At 24.6% G+C, this 19,553-nt stretch overlaps 1 protein-coding gene across 1 annotated transcript; it reads left to right on the top strand.

Annotated features, from left to right (window-relative positions):
- Positions 1 to 5,071: 5,071 nt before the first annotated feature.
- Positions 5,072 to 8,700, top strand: LOC134828409 (ankyrin-3-like). Its single transcript, XM_063841388.1, has 2 exons — positions 5,072 to 8,042; positions 8,103 to 8,700. The coding sequence occupies exons 1-2, from the start codon at positions 5,072 to 5,074 to the stop codon at positions 8,657 to 8,659; spliced, it is 3,528 nt and encodes a 1,175-aa protein (XP_063697458.1). The 3' UTR covers positions 8,660 to 8,700.
- Positions 8,701 to 19,553: the final 10,853 nt, after the last annotated feature.

Here is a 19,553-nt window from a genome sequence, read left to right as displayed (position 1 = left end):
TTTAGAAATAAATTTTATAATTTGATATTTAATTATTTAAAAATAATATAAAATTATTTTTTAAAATTATTTATTTTTACAAAAATTAAAAAATAATTTTTTATTTATTTTTATTTTTTTGATATTAAAATAATTAAATTTTCATTTAAAATTAATAAATTAAATTATTTTTTTAATTAACTAATTTTCAGAAATCTTTTTAAAAATAATTCAATATCCCAAAAAATTTTTTTTTTTCATATTTTTTTTAATTGAAAGTTGATTTTTAATTTAAAGACAGACTTCTAAGCTTTTAAAAACAAATTTTCACAAAAATTTAAACAAAATGAAATCAAAAGCTTTTCAATAGAAATAGTATTTTGTGCCATTTTGTTGCCGATATCAATAGAAAAAAAAGTATATTTAATGGGCCCCTGATGCACTCAAAGGAAAAATTTTTAATGATTCCATAAAAGTTATCGAAATTTTCCCGTTCAAACGCTGAGAGGCATTCCTGCAGGACCGATGATTTATCATCCGCTACTAATTGCTGTCTGACCAACATTCGCAAGACTCCAACTTGGCACAACTTTCTTGATTAACTCCCTCATGGCAAGTTTCTCGCGAGCGCCAAACGACAAACAAGAACTTTTTAAAGACACTAAACGATGTTTTAATGTGTTTTTGATGGTGATGTTTTCTGCGGTTTTTCGAAAAATTTCGCCTCGTACAAAATGCAATTTCAAGTCGGAAGTGAAATGCGATGTTTTTTCTGCAGAATCATCAAAAAAGAGCTGAAAACAGGCATTTTAATGACTCTTTTACTGTGCCGATGATAAAACCTGCTCCGTGTAAAATGTAATAGAATGATGACTTTTTATTGCCGCCCACATTGTCTTTGTGCAAAAAAAAAGGAAAAAAAAATGGTAGTTAGCAAGTCTGATTTAATTCATTGCTTGCGAATATCACAGGCGACGACATAAAATTAATGCACATTTATGACTCTTTTTTATTTTAGTATAATTTCACTTTTATTATATGAGAACGTCGTGATAAGTCCCAAAGCCGAGCCAAATTCATTTAATTTACTGCAAATGTCTATCTAAGTCATGAAAAAAGTCCCCTTCTGTTGAGAAAAAAGACAAGCGCACTTTATATGAGGCAGTTAAGGCAGTTAGCACAGACATAATTTTATGTGTTTAATTACCTAAAACGATTTTTCTTAATGTTTGTGTGGATGTCGAAGATTCTTTTTTACTTCATTTTCTCTTTATGCTCTTTTATAATTATGAGATAATAAAGGTTTGTTAGTCTTACGAACAAAAAAGGTACAAAATGAGGATGAAAAGAAACGTTGGACAAGGCGTCTCCATCGTAAATAAGAATAAAAATTAATTTAAAGGAGGTAAGTAGATGGAAAAAGCAACAAATATTGAATTTTATTGCTCTAATTTGCGATTTTTTTTAAATTTTAAAATTAAAATTTTTTAAATTATTTTAACAAAAAAAAAATCAAATTATTTCACAAAAATTAGCAACGATAAAGTATGCAATAAATTACACTTTATTTTTACACTGTTAAAAATTTATGACTTTAAAAATATTTATATTTTATAAATTTCATTAAATGTGAAAAATTATTAATTTGGATTTTATTTTAATTTTTATTTATTTTTTTTAGTAAAAAGATTTTAATCTTTATTTTATTTTTGTTTATTATTTTTATTTTATTTATTATTTTTTTTTTTAAAATATTTTAAAATTTATAAAAATTTAAAATTATTAAATTAATTATTATTTTTATTTTACATTTTCAAAAATTATTTTTTTTTTTTAATAAATTTAAATTAAATTAAAAAAAAATATAAAATTAAAAAAATTAAATAATTAAAATTTTTTTAATTATTTTTATTTTATTTATTTTTTTTAATTTAATTTAAATTTATTTTTAAAAAAAAATAATTTTTGAAAATGTGAAAAAAAATTAATTTGAATTTTATTTTTATTCATTTATTTTTTCTTTATGTTTTATTAAAAAGATTAAAAATTTTTATTTATTTATTTTTTAATTTATTTTTTTTAATTTCATTTTATTTAATTTTTTTTAATTATTATTATCAAATTTATTATTTTATATTATTTTTTCAAATTTAATGCCTAATTCACTTTTTTAATTTTAAAAAAATACATTAAAATAAAAAAATTAAATCAATTAAAAATGGAGACGCCTTGTTATTTATACCAAATTTCGTACATTTCTGTATCTATGGGTTACGTATAACTAACGAACTAAAAAGTATTAAATAAGAAAATTTTAAATATTTCTTGTTTTTTTTAAATAAAAAAAATGTTAAAATAGAAAAAATCTTTAAAACTAAAAATAATTAATAAAAAATTAGTTTCGTTCAAAGATCCAGTTGCTAAAAATTTCTATAACTCTAAATTTTGTTCAAACAAAAAATCAATAAAATCCACAAATAAAGATTAAAAATCACTTACCCATCATAAATTTCTCCATACAAACTTCCCTTTCGAAATTTTCTCATCAATTATCTCTCAAATGATGATCCAACGCACAAACAAACCTAATTTAATCCGTTCCACAAAGAAAATTATTTATTAACGCAAACAAGACGATATCTATTAAAACATTATTTGCACAAAACCTCAATCTTTGCTTCACTCGGCAATGATTACAAATCCATTTACTCTTTGCTCAAAGTTTCGTGTTACACCGAAGACGAGTGTAATTTAAAGAAAAAAAAAACACAAATACTTCCAACGCCAATTAGAGCATGAACTGTTGTTATTTTAAACACCATTCCGTTCTGTTTTTCTTCCTTCCGAAGGACAAAAGCCCGCCGCCTGGCAAGAAACCATTAATCTCGGCAAATGTTTAATTAGAAATTAGAGAATACGTGACTGGACTGCCTGATTGCAATTTCAACTTCGGAGAAGCAGAGCAGCCCGTATTGAAAAAAAAAGAAAATATTTCCTAAAAACATTCAGATTCATGAAAATGAGGAAAAAACAAATTCTAATAACATTTATCGTTTACTTTGTGCTAGTCTTGTAGCTTGCAGCAACATTTTGAGCACACAAACTTTATAATAAAATGTTGCTGTATCATCATTTATTGTTTGTCTTCTTGTTTTCATTTACTCATTTAACGAGAGTTTGTTTACATTTTCTTGTCATGAATGTCACATTTGAATAATTTTAACACTAAATTGTCGTACGAGTCTCGCATTTCCAATGACTCTTTCGGAAAAATTTCTCCTCTCTCACCAAAAAAAAATTTTCGTAGCATCTTTAAGCGATTAAAATTCCATAAATTTAATTTTCAACTTGTTATTCCGTAATAAAATGATAATGAAATGCTCGCGCTCCCGTGAACATAGTGAGGGACAACCACAACTTTTCCCGTCGCAAGTCACTTTCCGCGCGTACAAACAACAAATTTTTACTAATTAAAAAAGTTTTGCTCGGATGATTTTTCTCCCTTCGCCTTCGTCATCTTCGCCTTTAATAATTATTATTATTTTTATTACTGCGAAGTGACATTTGGACGAGACGCACACACGCCGGCACGGGAGCTATGAATGATTAATAAATTGAAAATAATAATGAAGAAGAAAACGATCAAAGTGAAAGTTAAGTTTTCTAATTAGCGTCAAGTTTTATAAGATGCTTTATTATTAGTATTATGAGAGTAATTTTTATCAAGTAAATTGACAAAATACGGAACGACGGCTGTTTTTAATGCTTTTATGAAGGTTTTCCGAGAAGAAGAAGTTTACTGAAGCAAGTTTATTGAAAATTCGTATTGATAAATTAATTCTAAAGAATTTTTGACTTTTCAATTTTTTTAATGATTTTTAATTTTTTATTTACCTAATTTATTATTTTTTGAAAAAATTAATTAAATTTGAATAAATTAATTATTTATTTTTTTCTTAAATTTTATTAATTAATTTAATCATGATTATTAATTATTAATTTAAATTTTTTATTTTATTTAATTTGATATTTTTTTTTTAAATTAAACATTTTTTTTTACAAAATTTACTTTTAATTTAATTTTTATTACTTAAAAATTTAATTTTTTTAAGTTAATTTACTTATTTTTTTTTAAAAATTATATAAATTAAAATTATTTTTTAATTAATTAAAATATTTTTTCTTTAAAAACTATTTAATTAATTAACAATTAAATTTTTTAACATAATTTATCAGATTTTCTTGTTGCACTTTTTAAAAATAAATAAATTATTAATTTTAAAAAATAATTAAATTAAATTAATTTAAAAATTAACTAAAAATAAATTGAAAATTAAATTAAATTTTTAAAAAATTTTAAATTTAAATAAAATAAATAAATTTTTAAAAAATTATTCAAGTTTTCAAAAAAATAAGTAAATTAAATTTAAAAAAAATTAATTTTAAAAAAAATTACATTAAAAAATTTTTAATTTTTTAACTTAAAAATTATTTTTATTTTATTTTATTTTAAAAAATTTTGTATAAAAAATCTGCAAAAAAAAAATCTTGTAAAAAAATAAATATTAATTTAAATAAAAAATAATTTTTAATTAAAAAATTAACCTGAAAATATTGAAAAAATTAATTTTTAAAAAAATAAATTAAATTAATTTTTTTAAAAATTAATTTTTAAATTTTTAAAATTAAATTAAAAGTAAATTTGTAAAAAATGTTTAATTTAAAAAAAAATTATTAAATTAAATTAAAAATTAGCTTAAAATGATAAAAAAATTATAATTAAAAAAATCATAAAAAATTAAAATTTTAAGGACTTACCAAAAATTATTTTTTTTTATTTTAGAAAATTTTATATAAAAAATTTGCTCTTTCAATCCCACTATTTTTATTTTGAGCTTTTACAACTCAATATCACTCACTTTTACGACTTTTCCTTATCTTTTATCTCTCCAAATTTATCTTATCACAAAAATTCAAACTCTCGCCCGCAAGTTAACTCGAGTCAGTTCAATTTCGTTCGATGTCAAAACGCGTCGTCGTCGTTCGAAAATCTGTCAGACTGCGTTCGATATATTTAAAAGAGCTCCTCATGATGGAGACCCCCATCGCCGAAGCACTCGAACATGTCGCCTTCCTCCAAACGCTCAACCGTTTGTGCGAAAATAACCAACACGAATTAATTTTATCCGTTCTTCAAGCGAACAAAAGTGCCGAGGAATATTTATCTTTACTCCTGTTGATTTCGTTTCCCAATTGCGTGACTTGCGTCGAAATATTCATCGATAATTTACCTGCCGAAGCAATCGAGAAACCCGGATCTCTTGGAAGAAATGCTCTGATTGCGGCAATCGTATTGGGAGAAAATAACTTTGCCGTCATCGAGACGCTCGTAAAGTACAAAAAAGGTGTTTTAGTGAATGTGCCTGATGCTTTGGGACGCACCGCGGTTCATTACGCCGTGATAAAGGGCGATACGAAGATCGTAAAGTTGTTGTGCGAAGAAGGAAATGCTAATCCTGATCACATCGACAACGATGGAAACACAATTTTGCATCAATTTTTCCTGTTTAACGTCAAAAATGCCGAACTTTTAGGTTATCTAATGCGCGGGAAGCCCCAACAGCACAAAATGTTAAATGTTCATAACAGCAAAGCTCAAGGCAAAAGTACCCCGGGTATGTTGGCGATGGGCATGAACAGTCCTTACATGTCCCAACTCTTTCGAGAAATGCGCGACATTCCTCCTGAACGACATCCAACCGTTGAACGTCGCAAAATGGCGCTCGATTTATCACTTTACGAAATCCAAGATGGCGACTTGAACGAACTGAAATTCATAATCGAGAAATTCGGAGACTCCGTTGATGGAAATGGAGATACTTTACTTCATAGTTTTGCGAAATTTGGATTGTCGAACAAATCAGCGATCGATTATTGCTTGAGACGACCTTCAAATGCCCTTGAAGGTCAAATTAACGCTCAGAACAGAGAAGGAAAGACTCCGTTGTATGTCTTGCTTGAAGGACCCAAAAAAGCTTCAGAAATGTTATTTGAAGCACTTTTCGAACATCCTTCTTTGGATTTAACGATTCGAGATTCCATGGGTTGGACTGTTTTGAAACCTGCGGTGAAGCAATCTAAAGAGATTTTTCTTAAAATTTACGATTCAAATCCAAATCTCTTTTTTGCGTTGAACTTAAACGACATGAACGTCTTCATCTACATGTTTGAAATCATCAACAAGGAACCATTTGAACTTTTGAAAGCTCTTGTAGAAGATCACGGTTTAGATCTAACCTCAATTGATGATCTTGGTCGAAATATTTTTCATTATTGTGCGGAATTTGGCAAAAATAAGCCATATATCTACGATTATTTGTACAGTAAGTTGCCTGTAAGTCCTCAGACGATGATAAACGTGAAAGCGAAGGATTGTTATGGTTACACTCCCATGATGCTTGCGATCATTTCCGGCAACGATTACTTTTTTAAACATCTTTTTGCTAAATATGACGTCGATTTAACTCTCAAACCAAACTCGGGTTTCAATGCGAACTATTTGACACTCGCTATTAAACATTCAAGTCTCGATATCCAACTTCAAATCCTGAAACGCTGCCCTGAATTAGTTGATTTTGTCAGCGACTTGGGAATAACTCCCGTGATGATCGCCATAGCTGAAAGTAAACTTGAATTAACGAAAATCCTAATTAACGAATACAATGTCGATATAACTGTCAAAAATTCTTACGGCAATACTATTCTTCATTACTTGGCGAATCATCGAGTAAAGGACACGGAATTAATTGAATTGCTGCTAAATGGCGATCGAAATGTTGCCTTTTACATCAATGAACGAAACGAGGATGGCTTGACTCCCTTCGACATCGCCATGCAAAAGGAAAATATTGAATTAGCAAATGCTTTTGCGAAATATCTCACAACAGAGGCAGATGTCGCTCAGATCGATGTCAAAGATGTCACGAACGAGAAACCTCTTGTCATTAGCCAAGTTGATGGATTTCTCGCCACATTTCAGGAAGAAAGTTTATTTGATGATCTTCGAACGTTAATTGAGAAAAATGATTTGGAAGGTGTCAAAACTTACATGAGTTCACGAAATTTACCGGAAGTTCTTCATTTCATCAGTGCCATTCAGAATATTGGACCAAATATTATCGATTTTCTCTTGCACGAATGCCCAAAAACGCGGGAAAATGTCAACTATCAAAACAAAAATGGCGACACCGCGTTACATTGTGCGGCGGTACGAGAACATATCCCATTGCTAAACGCTCTGTTGAAGCATCCGGAGATAAATACAAAAATCCAAAACAAAAAAGGCGAAACAGCACTTTTGGCGGCAATTAACAACACCTGGGTGAAATTCAGCGAAGACGTCATTCGGATGTTAGTGATGCACGAACCGAGCCTTGTGCACATTCCAGATTTTTATGGAGTGACGCCGCTTCAAGCCGCCATCTTGCATGACCATTTCAATGTTTTGAGGTTAGTTGTGGAAAAAGGCGCGAATTTGCATTATGTTGACTCGGATGAAGATACGTTGGCACATTTTTTGGCGGGATATAAGGCGCAAGACCCGAAAATGATTGAATTTCTCATGAATAAGCCGAATAACGTGTTGAAACACATAAATAAGCGGAATAAACATGGAAATACTCCTTTGCATGCGGCGTGTAAGATGAACAATGAAAAGTATGTCAATTATTTGTTGGCTCAGAGGCGCATCGATTTGCTGCGAGTTAATAATATGAACGAGACGCCACTTTTTGTGTGTCTTTCAGTGAATAGGAAGACAGCATCCGCTAAAATTATTGACGAATTGGTGAAAAAATGCCCGGGAATGGTATCAAAACCGAATTTTGTGGGAGATCTTCCTATTTTGTTGGCATTAAATGTGGAAAATCACGATGTTATCAAAGTTTTAATTGAAGATGGGCGAATTGATGTGAATATTTGGAGAGACAGACAACAAAACACTCTTCTTCATTATTTGTTCCTTTATGAAATAAAAGATCGAAATATTTATAAACTCTTAATAGGTAAGTTTTTTATAAAATTAAAAAATTTTACTCACCAAAAAAATATTTTTTTATTTTTAGATAAAGGTCAACTCGTGATAAACCATCCGAACAACTTGGGAGACACAATTCTTCATTTCGCCTGTCGTGATCATCTTCTCGATATCGTGCATCTTCTCATCCAATGCCCGGATGTCGATTTTTCCCTCCAAAACTCCAAAGGCGATACCCCTCTTTTGGAACTCCTGAAACCCGGGCAGAATAACGTCGACACAACAATTCTCGTCAAATTACTGATCTCCCTCTTCCCGGCGACGAAACACATGAAAAACTATCGAGGCGTCGCTCCGATCCACAAAGCTCTCGAAAGCGGCTTATTTGATGCCGCGCCATGTTTGTTGCCGATAACAGATGATGCGCGCGATTTTACTGATAACGCGGGCAATAACTTGCTGCATTATCTCGCGCGATACGCAAATTCCGACGAAAAGTTGATAAGGAAGTTCTTGCAAGGCATGAGTCAGCCGGAAATTGAGCGAATTGTGAATAATGCGAGAAATAACGACGGAAAAACAGCTTTAGATCTCGCGCGGGAGTTTAAAAATGATATTTTCTTGAATGAGATGGAAATTAGTTGAATAAAAGAGAAAAATCCCTTGAAATTTAATTATATTCAAGTCTGTGCTTAAAATGAACAAAAACTCCCATTGTCCTATTTTTTTTGTTTCGAAAATGACATTTAAATAAAATTAATTTTTCATCCGCGAGACTTTAAATAAATATGAATAATGAACAAAGTACTTTTTTGATGAAAGACATTCGAGAAAAGTTTATGATATTTTATTATTTATGATGAGAGTGAATTAGAGATCATTAATTAAGGGAATCAAGGACGCGAAACTGTCATAAAAAGTAGGAGAAAAAGTATTTATATAACTCTTTTGTTCAATTTTGTCAGAAAGTTATTGATAAATTTTCTTTTAAAATTGAAAAGAAAATTTTTCTTGAAAAACATAGAAACTCGAATTTAATGTTTTTCTATTAAACAAAATTATTTTTTAAAAATTTTTAGTTCTTTAATTCTTTTTTAAAGAAATCTTTTAAAAAATTTCATATAAAATTCGTAAATGTCAATTCAAAAATTGACCGTTAAAATATTAAAAAATTAAAATTTCACTATTTTTGAGCCAAATATTTTTTTAAATTTCAAAATAAAAATTTTCATGAAAAATATTTAGTTTTTAAAATTTATTTAAAAATTAATTAAATTTCCTCAAATCAAAAGTAAATTTATAAAAAATTAAATTTAAAATTTTTTAATAATTAATTAAATTTTCATAAAATTCCTTAATTTTTCATTATTTTTAAATTAAAAAAAAAATTAAATTAATTTATTAATAAAATACCAAATTAATTTTAATAAAAATTTAAAAAAAAATTAAATTAATAAAATAATTAATAAATAATTTTAATTAATTTTAATAAAAATTTATAAAAAAAAATAAAAAAAATTTTTAAAAAAAATAAAAATAATTTATAATAAAAATAAAAATAAAAAAAATCAATTTAATATTAATAAAATTTAATTATAAAAAAATTTGATTTAAAAAAAATTTTTCAAATTAATAAATAAAAAAATTAATTTTAAATAATTTTTCAAAAAATTAATATAAAAAATTTTAATAAAATATTAAAAAAAATTTTTAATTAATTTTTTCGAAATTAATTAAATTAAATTAATTTGTTAAATTAAAAAAAAAATTAATAAAAATTAAAAAAAAAATTAATAAAAAAATTGATAAAATTTTTTAAAAAATTAAATACAAATTTTTTTGAAAATTTAATAAAAATTTAAAAATTAATCATAAAAAATTTCATGATTTTAATGAAAAAAATTATTTTTTTAAATAAAATTATTTCAAATAATTCGAGAAAAAAGGACAAAAGTGAAAGGTTTATAAAAAATAATTTTTTTCTTGATAAGTCTTCCAACAACAAAGTATTGTGAAAACTTCTAATTCACTTTTGAAATTCAATTTTGAAGAAATTACTGAAACCTTTTAAACATTTCTCGAAATCCATTGTTTTGTTAAAAGTTCATTATTATTGAGTTTCAGCAGAGAAATATGTGACATAACATCATCTATTCACACAATTTTCGCCTAAATTGATACAAAATTGATGAAATCTTAATAAATCTGTTAACTATCTCTCGTCCTTCATGCCGACATTTTGTGTTGCTGCATGCACAAGGTCTCAACGTAATTCCTCAAAAACATTTGCAAACAACAGAAGCAGCACAAGCGACAACAACAGCATCATCCCCGACAGAAAAACTTTTCTAATCTAATAGATGAAGAACTTTGTTTGGCAACACAAAACATTTAGTTGTTATATTTATACTCTCCTCTACGGCCTCCGCTCCGTGTGCTACAGCTTTTAATGGAAGACAATGGAATTTGTGGAGTGTGTGCCAAAAAACATCACGAAGAAGATCAAAATCTTGTTTATATTCAGTTTATTTATTTATTTTAACATCAAAGTGCTGTGTGTGGAAACAAACTTTATTTTATCGCTCAACAAATTGTGTGCAATGTCGAGCTCCTTCCTTCTTCTCTCCTGCAAAGAAAAAAAATTCTCTTTCGGTAATGTGAGACAAAAAAGCAAAGAAAATTGGATTGAGCACTTTTCTTTAATTTAGTACACAAAGTACGGCGCATCAAAACTAGATCAAAAAGTAAACAGAAAGAATTTAAGTTTTCTACTTTGACGCTTCTTTGTCAACGTTGAGACGACGAGAAAAAACAACAAAAAATAGTTTTCCTTTTGAATTTCTTGCGCTTTGGAGCGACGTGCTAAAAAACGAGAGAAAAAGGATCATCTTCATGAAAATAATTGCACAATAAATATTAAAACTGTTTTACTTTGTTTGTCTTTTGTAGGAAATTTTTAAAAGGGATGTGTGTCATGAATACTAATGTCATACTAATGGGAATTGTGTGGCAACCAAAGTTGGAGCAAAAGGATAATAATGTGGAAAAAACAAACAAAACTTGAAATTGGATTGCTTTTTTGGGTGCATTGTGAGTATTTTTCCCCTTTTTTATGACTGAAATTTGATACTTTTTGACACGTTTTATTTTAACTCGAATAATTGATAGAAAATTGGCTCATTGAGCGGTTGGAAAATAATTAAAGTTGTCGAAATTGAAAGCAAATTTGAATTGTGAAATTTAAAAAAATAATTTAAAAAAAAAAAAAAAAAATTTTAAATAATTTTTTTGTTTTTTTTTTAACAATTAAGAATAGATTTTACAGAAAAAATTAGAAAAATTCTTAGTTTAAATTTTTTTAAAAATTTTGAAATTTTAAAAATATCGTTCGAAAATTATTAAATTATTTTATTTCATAAAAATTTGCCAAATGTTTAATTTTATTTTAAATTATTTTTTTTTTTTATAATTTTATTTTAAATTTAATTTAATTTTTTTTTTATTTTATTATTATTTAATTTAATATTTTTATTTATTATTTTTTTTTTATTCAAGCCTAATAAATTATTTTTTTTACTTCTTATAAAGTTTTGGAAATTTATTTATCATCTTCAGGGATAATTTTTTTATTATTTTTGGATCTTTTTTTATTTGAATTTTATGTTAAAAAATATAATTAAAAAAAATTCAATTAAAATGTTCACAAAAAAAAATTGTTCAAAAAATTTTTTCAACTAAAATTCAGATTTTCAAAAAAAAAAATCAAAAATATTAAAAAATTATCCTTGAAGATGGTAAATAAGTTTTTAAAACGTTTAAATTAATAATTTTTTTTTCATTTATCCAACCTGAATCAAAAATAAAATAATAAAATTCAACAAGGAATGATCAATAATTTTTTAATTAATTAAAATTTTAATTTTAATTATTTAAAAATTAATTTAAAATTTTAATTTAAAAATTAATTAAAAATTATATTAAATTTATAAATCTAAACTTTAAATTTTTTAAAAAATTTATATTCATGGTTTTCCGCAAAGATAGGCAAAATTTCTCTATTCAAGTTTTTTTAAAAAATATTTTAATTAATTTTTGAATTTAATAAATTAATTAAAGTAAATAAAATAATTTATTTAAAATTCAACAATTAAAAATTAATTTAAAAATTATTTTTTATTAAAAAAAATTATACTTACCAACCATGAAAATTTTCTCTCTTTTTAAAATCCAACTTTAATATTTGACTCAATTACAAAAATTCAATAAAAGATTTTTTTTCGATTTTTTCTTACATTTATCTCATTATCGAACTCCATTCTTCTCCATCGTATTCTTGATTCCCATTCAGTAATTTTTCAATTATTTGCCTTGCAGCTCTTTTCAACGTCATTATCTTTTCATTCCTTTCAAGGCACATTAACGAAAGATTTGCATAAAGTTTTGTAAGTGCCGCAAGTCACTTTTCCTCTTTTTCCTAAAATAGAAAAAAGTATTTTTTTTAATGGAAATTCGCATCACGCCGGAAGTAAATAAAATGCATTCTAATGGACTTTTGAAGATGTTACAAAGTACCTGGCGTCATTAATAAAAAATATTTTTTAGAAAAAAAAATAAGTTGACCTAACACATTAATTGTCTCGTTAAGTCAGGTTGAGAAATAACGAGAAAATTGAAAAATAACAAAAATGAACACAATTCAAAAAAAAAATAGTTGATGATGAAAATAATCTGCTGCGGTTTACTTTTTATCTCCCTTATTATTTATTTTTTTATTTACTTTTCGCTGTGTGCAACTTTCGTTTCCTGTGTTTATCTCCCCTCTTCTCTTTTGAGCGAATGTATCTGTTTGAAAACCTTGTTTATTCTCGTTTTATAACTTTTTAATTTTCTTGTTTATTTATTTATTTATTTTTTTTTTTTCATTATTCATCCGTTTCTGTGTTATCGCGTTAATTTGTGCGGTGATGCTGTTTTTAATAACTTTGAGTGCTTCTGTTTTTTATTTCATTTCGTTTTTTTTTTTCATTTTCGTGGAAATGGAATGAAATGCAAACCAGACGTTCAAATAATGAAGTCAAAAGAGTCACTTTATGAAGCAAAGTGTGTCGCAAAAAAAAATAATAAATAAAATATTTCATCCTTTTCGAGTTCAGTGAAACCGCATGAGTCCCTTTTTCTTTCCATTTTCATCATGATTGATTCGCTGCCATCGCAACCCATCAGGAATTCAATCAATTATTTATCGATAGATAAGGCGTTCGTCGTCACTTCTAATAAAAATGGAGGGGAAATTGACAAAAGAAATATTTTGAGTGCTTTCTTCTTTTGTCATTTTTTGTGTGATCTTTCGAAAAAAAGGTCAAGAATCGCATTAAACGGGATTACGAATTTATTTTTTTTTTCAGCACATGTGAGATAACTCATCACTAAAAATGTTGTGAAAAAAAATGTCATTAATATTAATGCAAAAAATTTATTTTTATCTCGTGAATGTTTTCAGCAATTTCATAATAAATTGTATTTTTTGTTGAATGAGTGAAATGCGATGTCCTTTTAATTATTTTTTTTTATTTATTATGTGATTTTAATGAAAATTACTTTTTGAGTTATAATTGTGTCACTTTTGATAGAATTATAAATTTTTTATATTTTATTTTGACAAATTTAATTTTATTTTTAAATATGTTTAAATATTTTAAATTAAAATTAATTTTTATTAATTATATTTAAAAAAATAATTTTTTAATTATTATTAATTTATTTTATTTTTTACTATAAAATTTAATATTAAAATATTATTTAAAAATAATTAATAAAGATTAATTTAATTTAAAATATTTTAAAAATTTATTTTTATTTTTTTTTTACTTATTTATTTTAAATTTTTATAATTTGTTTTTAATTTAATTTTTTATTTGTATAATAAATAAATTATTTAATTTTTTTTATTTATTATTTTTTTTTTTTTTTTTGTAAAAATAATATTTTTTGTATTTATTTATATTATTAATATTTTTATTTGATAAAATTTTCCGTTACCTACATTTCAATTGTCACTTGCAAATAATAAAAAAAATATACAAAAAAAAATAAAATTGTGCCAAGTGCTCTTTGTTAGGTAAATAAAATAATAATAACTGTGCTCTTTGACATTTTTTTTTGCCGAATATTCACGTCAAATAAAAATAAAATTCACACAATTTGAATATCTGTGAGAACGAAAAGTGTGCTTTGTTTGTTATTTTATGAATTTTATCAAAAATTATCAAAGAGACGAACGAAAAATTTTTTTAAATTAAAAAATGAATAAATTAACATACTCAAAATTTTAAACGACAAAAGAATATGTGAAAAATTTAATTACCTTCAGAATCGAGAACCGTAAAAATCGAGATGGTATGGAATTATTAATATTTTTTCAGTGTTTAAATGAAGTAAAGACAAGAAATGAATAATTTTTCTCCGAAAAATGAACAAAAATGCACAAATTTGTGTAAAATTCTATCTCTGTGAACATAAAAAGCATATTTTTGTGTCCAAAAGTGACAAGTTTCCTGTGTGTTTTTGCAAATTTATTTGTGTTAGTTGCTTTTTCGCGTGCATTTCATGCCAAAAACCTCATTTTCGATGGTTTTCATGCCCGCAAAATGTACTTTAGTCACTTTTCGTCGCCAAAAACACTTTTTGGATCGCCAAATAATTGAAACGTATAATGAGATTGTTTCAACACATCCAACTTTTATGCTTTGCATGTGCTTTGTGTGGCTTTTGACACCATGTTTCACGTTGATTTATCTCTTTTTGCGTCCGTTTAGTGCGGATTGCGTCGCGGCGTGGCATGTCAAGGCACGAAAAATGGCAACTTTTGCAATTTATATGTTAAAATTGTTACTGACCAAAGTTTTATTTTTTTTTTTTGTTCAATTATCGTTTTTTAAAGCTCTAACAGCTTTTTTTAGACAGATTTCAGTTGTAAGATGTTTTAAAAATCCATTTGTGTGGCGGCAAAAGTTTGTGTGTGTGTTGTCACTTGCATTTTCTCACTAATATTACCGCTGCTGAACAACTTTTTTGAGCTCTATATCTCTTGATGTTAACTTATTTGAACTTTTTCTTGTGTAGTTTTGCGTCTAATGCAGAAGAAGTTTGAAGTGCATTTTTTAAAAAAATCATAAAAATTAGGATTTTGATAGTTTTTCATAAAAAAAATCAATTCAAAAATATAAGTAAATTAAATTTAAAAAAAAAATAAGAAAATTTTAAGAAATTAACTAAAAATTAATTTTAAAAAAAATTAAATAAAATAAAAAATAATTTAAAAAAAAATAAATAAATAAAATTTAAAAAACATAAATAAAAATATTTTTTTAAATTAAAAAAAATAATTAAAAAAAATTATTGAATTAAATTTATTTAATGTTGAAAAAATAAAAAATATTGAATAAATTATAAATATTAAAAAAATTTGTTGAAAATAATTTAAAAAATTATTTTAATTTAAAAAAATTAATTAAATTAAAATTTTTTTTTTTATTTATTTTTTAAAAAAATTTTCAAATTATTAATTCATAAAATGATAATTTAAAAAAATTTTCTAAAGTAGATTTTAACTAAAACAGATTTAAAAAAATAAATTTAATAAGTAGTTAAAAAAATTAAAATAAAATCAATAAAAAAAAATAATTTTAAAGAAATAAAAAAAAATAATAAAAAAAAATAATTAAAAAAATTTAAAAAATTAAAAAAATTAAAATAAATAAATAAAATTTTAAAAAATTAAAAAATAAATATAAAAAAAATAATTATTTAAAAAAATATTTAAATAAAAAAAATTTTCTCAAAATAAATTTTAAAAAACGCTTTAGTTAAAAAAAAAATTTTAAGACAACTTTTCATATATTTCGTTCATTTTTTTATCATTGCACATGGCAATCTTGTCATGTCTCTTTTTAAACAATTTAACACTCTTTTCACACTAGAGTTGTGTTCTTAGCTCATGTTCAAAAGTATTAAATAAAATATTATCGAGAGATGTTTAATTTAAAAGTTTGTAATAATAATCTTAGATCATGGCTTTTGAAGTTTTCCAGCAGCTTATCATAACAAAAAAATACTTTTTTTATAGAAACTTTTTTTTAACAAAAAAAAAGTGAAAAACGTAAAAATGCAATGAACGTCCCATCACATCGTCTCACGCTTCATCACACAAACAAAATGATAAATTGAATATATATCATTTACACACATTGTAGCCAATCCATTGTTTTTTTACAATTTTTTTTTATTATTTAAAAAAATAACGAAAAATCCCTCGTGACATGTGAAGAGTAACATTAATAATTTTTTCGTTGGACAAGCGTTCGCTTGACACGTGTCCAGAGCATATTGAACGTGCTTTTAAAAATAATTTATATTTTTTAAAAAATTTTTCAGACAGACAAAGGACGTTTCACCCTTGAACTCTTCTGCATTGAAAAAAAAAATTCAACGGAAAATCGTAAAAAAAAATTCTCGATAAATTTTTATGTAACGACGACACTGAACGACGCCAAAAAAAGATAAGAAAAAAAAGTGAGTCGTTGTCGTTTATGATCTTTTGATTTCCTTGCCACGTTCCATCAATTACTGCGAGATAGCTGGTCTCGGGAGTCGCATCGATTTGTTTGACAAGCGACATAATCTTGTGTTAATTGGAACAATGTCGTGTTTTTTCCCCGTTCGGCATGTGTGGGAGTGAATAGCAACAAATTAATATTAAATGACAACCAATATTGATAGAGAAAGCGACAGAGAGCGAATTGTTGCTAGGTGTTTGTGTGTACATGAGAATTATTTCAATTATTTGGTGCGTGAAATTTAATTATATTATTTTCGGGACATTTTTGTTGTGCAAATATTAGAATTATTTTAAAATGTTTTATTTAGAAGTTTAATTGAGTGTGGAGCGCGTGTCGAATAAATTTAGGTCAGTGTTAAAAGAGAACTTTAAAAAGAATTTTTTTGAGTTTAATATTTTATAAAGGAATTTTTATTGTAAAATTATTAATTGAAGTCAGATTTTTACTTTTTAATTTTTGTAAAATTAAAAAAAAATAATTTAAAAAAAATAAAATAATATTTTTTGATGACAAAAAAAACGAAAATAATAATTAAATAATTTTTCTTCTTTAAGTTAAATTTTTCAAAAATTAATTTATTATTTTTTCTTATTTTGTATTATCTTATTTAATGTTTTAATTTTTTTTAGAAAATATTTTTTATAATTTAAATTTAATTTTTTTTTTATTTTTTATTTTATATTATTTACAAACATAATAAATTTTATTTAAAAAAAATAATAAATTTTAAAAAGAAGATCGATTTTTTTTTATTTTTTAAAAATAAAATAAAAAAAGGACTTTGAATAAAAATTTATAATTCAATAAAATTAATGAAAAATTTTACAATGAAAGTTACATAAAAATTGAAGAAATTTAAATTTCATAAAAAAAATATTTGATATTAAAAAATAAAATAAAAAAAATAAATTTTTAAATTTAAAAAAAAATTAATTAATTAAATTTAATTTTTTTAATTTTAATTTTTAATTTTTTTTCTTAATTTTTTAATTTATTTTTTTTATTTTAATTTTATTTTATTAATTAAATTTAAATTTTTATAAAATTATTCAAAATTTTGTTTCATAAAAAAATAAAAAAAAAATAATTTTTGAAATTTAATGAGCTACCCTTTGAAAAAAAAGGAAATTAGCTCATATTAATTAATGACTAATTTTCCGCAGAAATTACTTACATTTTATTTTTCTCAACTTTTAATAGCAATTCTTCATTTCAGACCCGTACTTCATTCAAACAACTTCAAAAAAATGTCAAAACTCGAATTTCTCGTTCCAAAATCCTCACTTCCTTTCATCCATGGAAAATGTGAAGAAACATTAAAAAGCATCGAACACGCAACCGGCACTGAAATCAAGTTTTTCTCCAACGAATCCGAAAATTCACTTTGTGTCATCACAAATCCCAATTTTGAGTACAATCCCGAAGCTGTGCATCGTGCCCAAAAATTTATTCTCGACAAGGCGAAAAATCCTCCGCGAATGTCGGAAAAAATGACTGTTCTGAGTGTTTCTGTGCCTCGAATCATTGGACTCTGTGGAGAACGCATTGAAAAAATACGCAGGACAACGTTAGCGGATGTCTGGATTGAAAGTAAAGACAAGGACGAAGATATCGTCACAATTGAGGGCACACAGTCGGAAATTGACGCTGCTCGTGCAATGATCGAAGAATTTTTAAAGGGTTAATTGGATAAATCGCACATATGCAATTTTTGAAGTTTTTTAACAGAAAAATATTAATTTTTAAAATCGTAAGTTTAATTAATTACTTTAAAAATTTAAAAATGAAAAAAAAAATTATCTCAATTTTTAAAGTTTAATTTTTTACAATTTTTCGTTTAAGATTAAAAAATTAAATTAAATTTTTAGAAAAAAGAATACAATAATTTTTTTTTAAATTTTATTATTTTAATTATGTAATGATTTATAATTCAATTTATTAATTACATCATTAAAATAATAAAATTTAAAAAAAAATTCTTTAGAATAAATAAAAATAAAATAATTAATAATAAAAAATTAAAATTAAAATAAAATAAAAAAAGAAATATATTTTTAAATATTCTCAAAAAATAAATAAAATATATAAAAAAAAATCCTTTAAAAATTTTAAGGGGATAATTTTTAATTTTAATTACGTTTGAAATGTGAATAAAATGTTTGGTAATTTTTTTTTTATTTTATTTTTAATTTTTATTAAATTAATTAATTATATTAATAATTTTATTAAAATAAAAATTCGAAAAAATTAAAAGTTTTCGACAAAAAATTATTTTTAATTTTTTCAGAGTTTCAAAATCAAGAAAAATTATAAAAATATTTTTTTTATTATTCAAAAACTTATTTTTTAATTTTTTTTTTTATTTATTTAAATATTATAATTTTTTTTTCATTTTTTTAATATGTGTGATTTTCCTTTATAGACCCTTAAAAATCATAATAAATAAAATAATAAAAAAAAACAAGACGCCTCCACAGACATAAGTGCAAAATCTGTCGTTGATAGCTCCTTTTGTGAAATTTAAAGAAACAAACAAACGACGACGGACATTCATAAATTCTAATAATTTTTGTCAGGTACTTTGTTCAAACACTTGCTCTCCATTAAATTTTATTTATTTTTATTGCCTCATTCAACTCGAGAACATTCATTTCAATTTTTTTTTTTTGTGTGTGAATTGCCTCACTTTCTCTCCCCAAACACACACACGAACACTCGAGTCCTCTGATTTATTTAGAAAATAGAAGGTTACGGGGGGAAAACACTTGAGCAGTCCCATTTGTTCTGAAGATTTCTCGTGTCTTTGTGTGAAAAATAGAAAATTTGCACTACGAAAAACATAAATTCCGAGATCTTTATTGTGCTTTATGAAGTGCTGAAACACATTTATGTGAGATTTTTATATTTATTCTGAGTAATTT

This window comes from Culicoides brevitarsis, chromosome 2 (assembly GCF_036172545.1).
Source record: "Culicoides brevitarsis isolate CSIRO-B50_1 chromosome 2, AGI_CSIRO_Cbre_v1, whole genome shotgun sequence".
Taxonomy (NCBI): Eukaryota; Metazoa; Arthropoda; class Insecta; order Diptera; family Ceratopogonidae; genus Culicoides; species Culicoides brevitarsis.
This window is presented reverse-complemented; position numbering and strand designations above follow the sequence as displayed.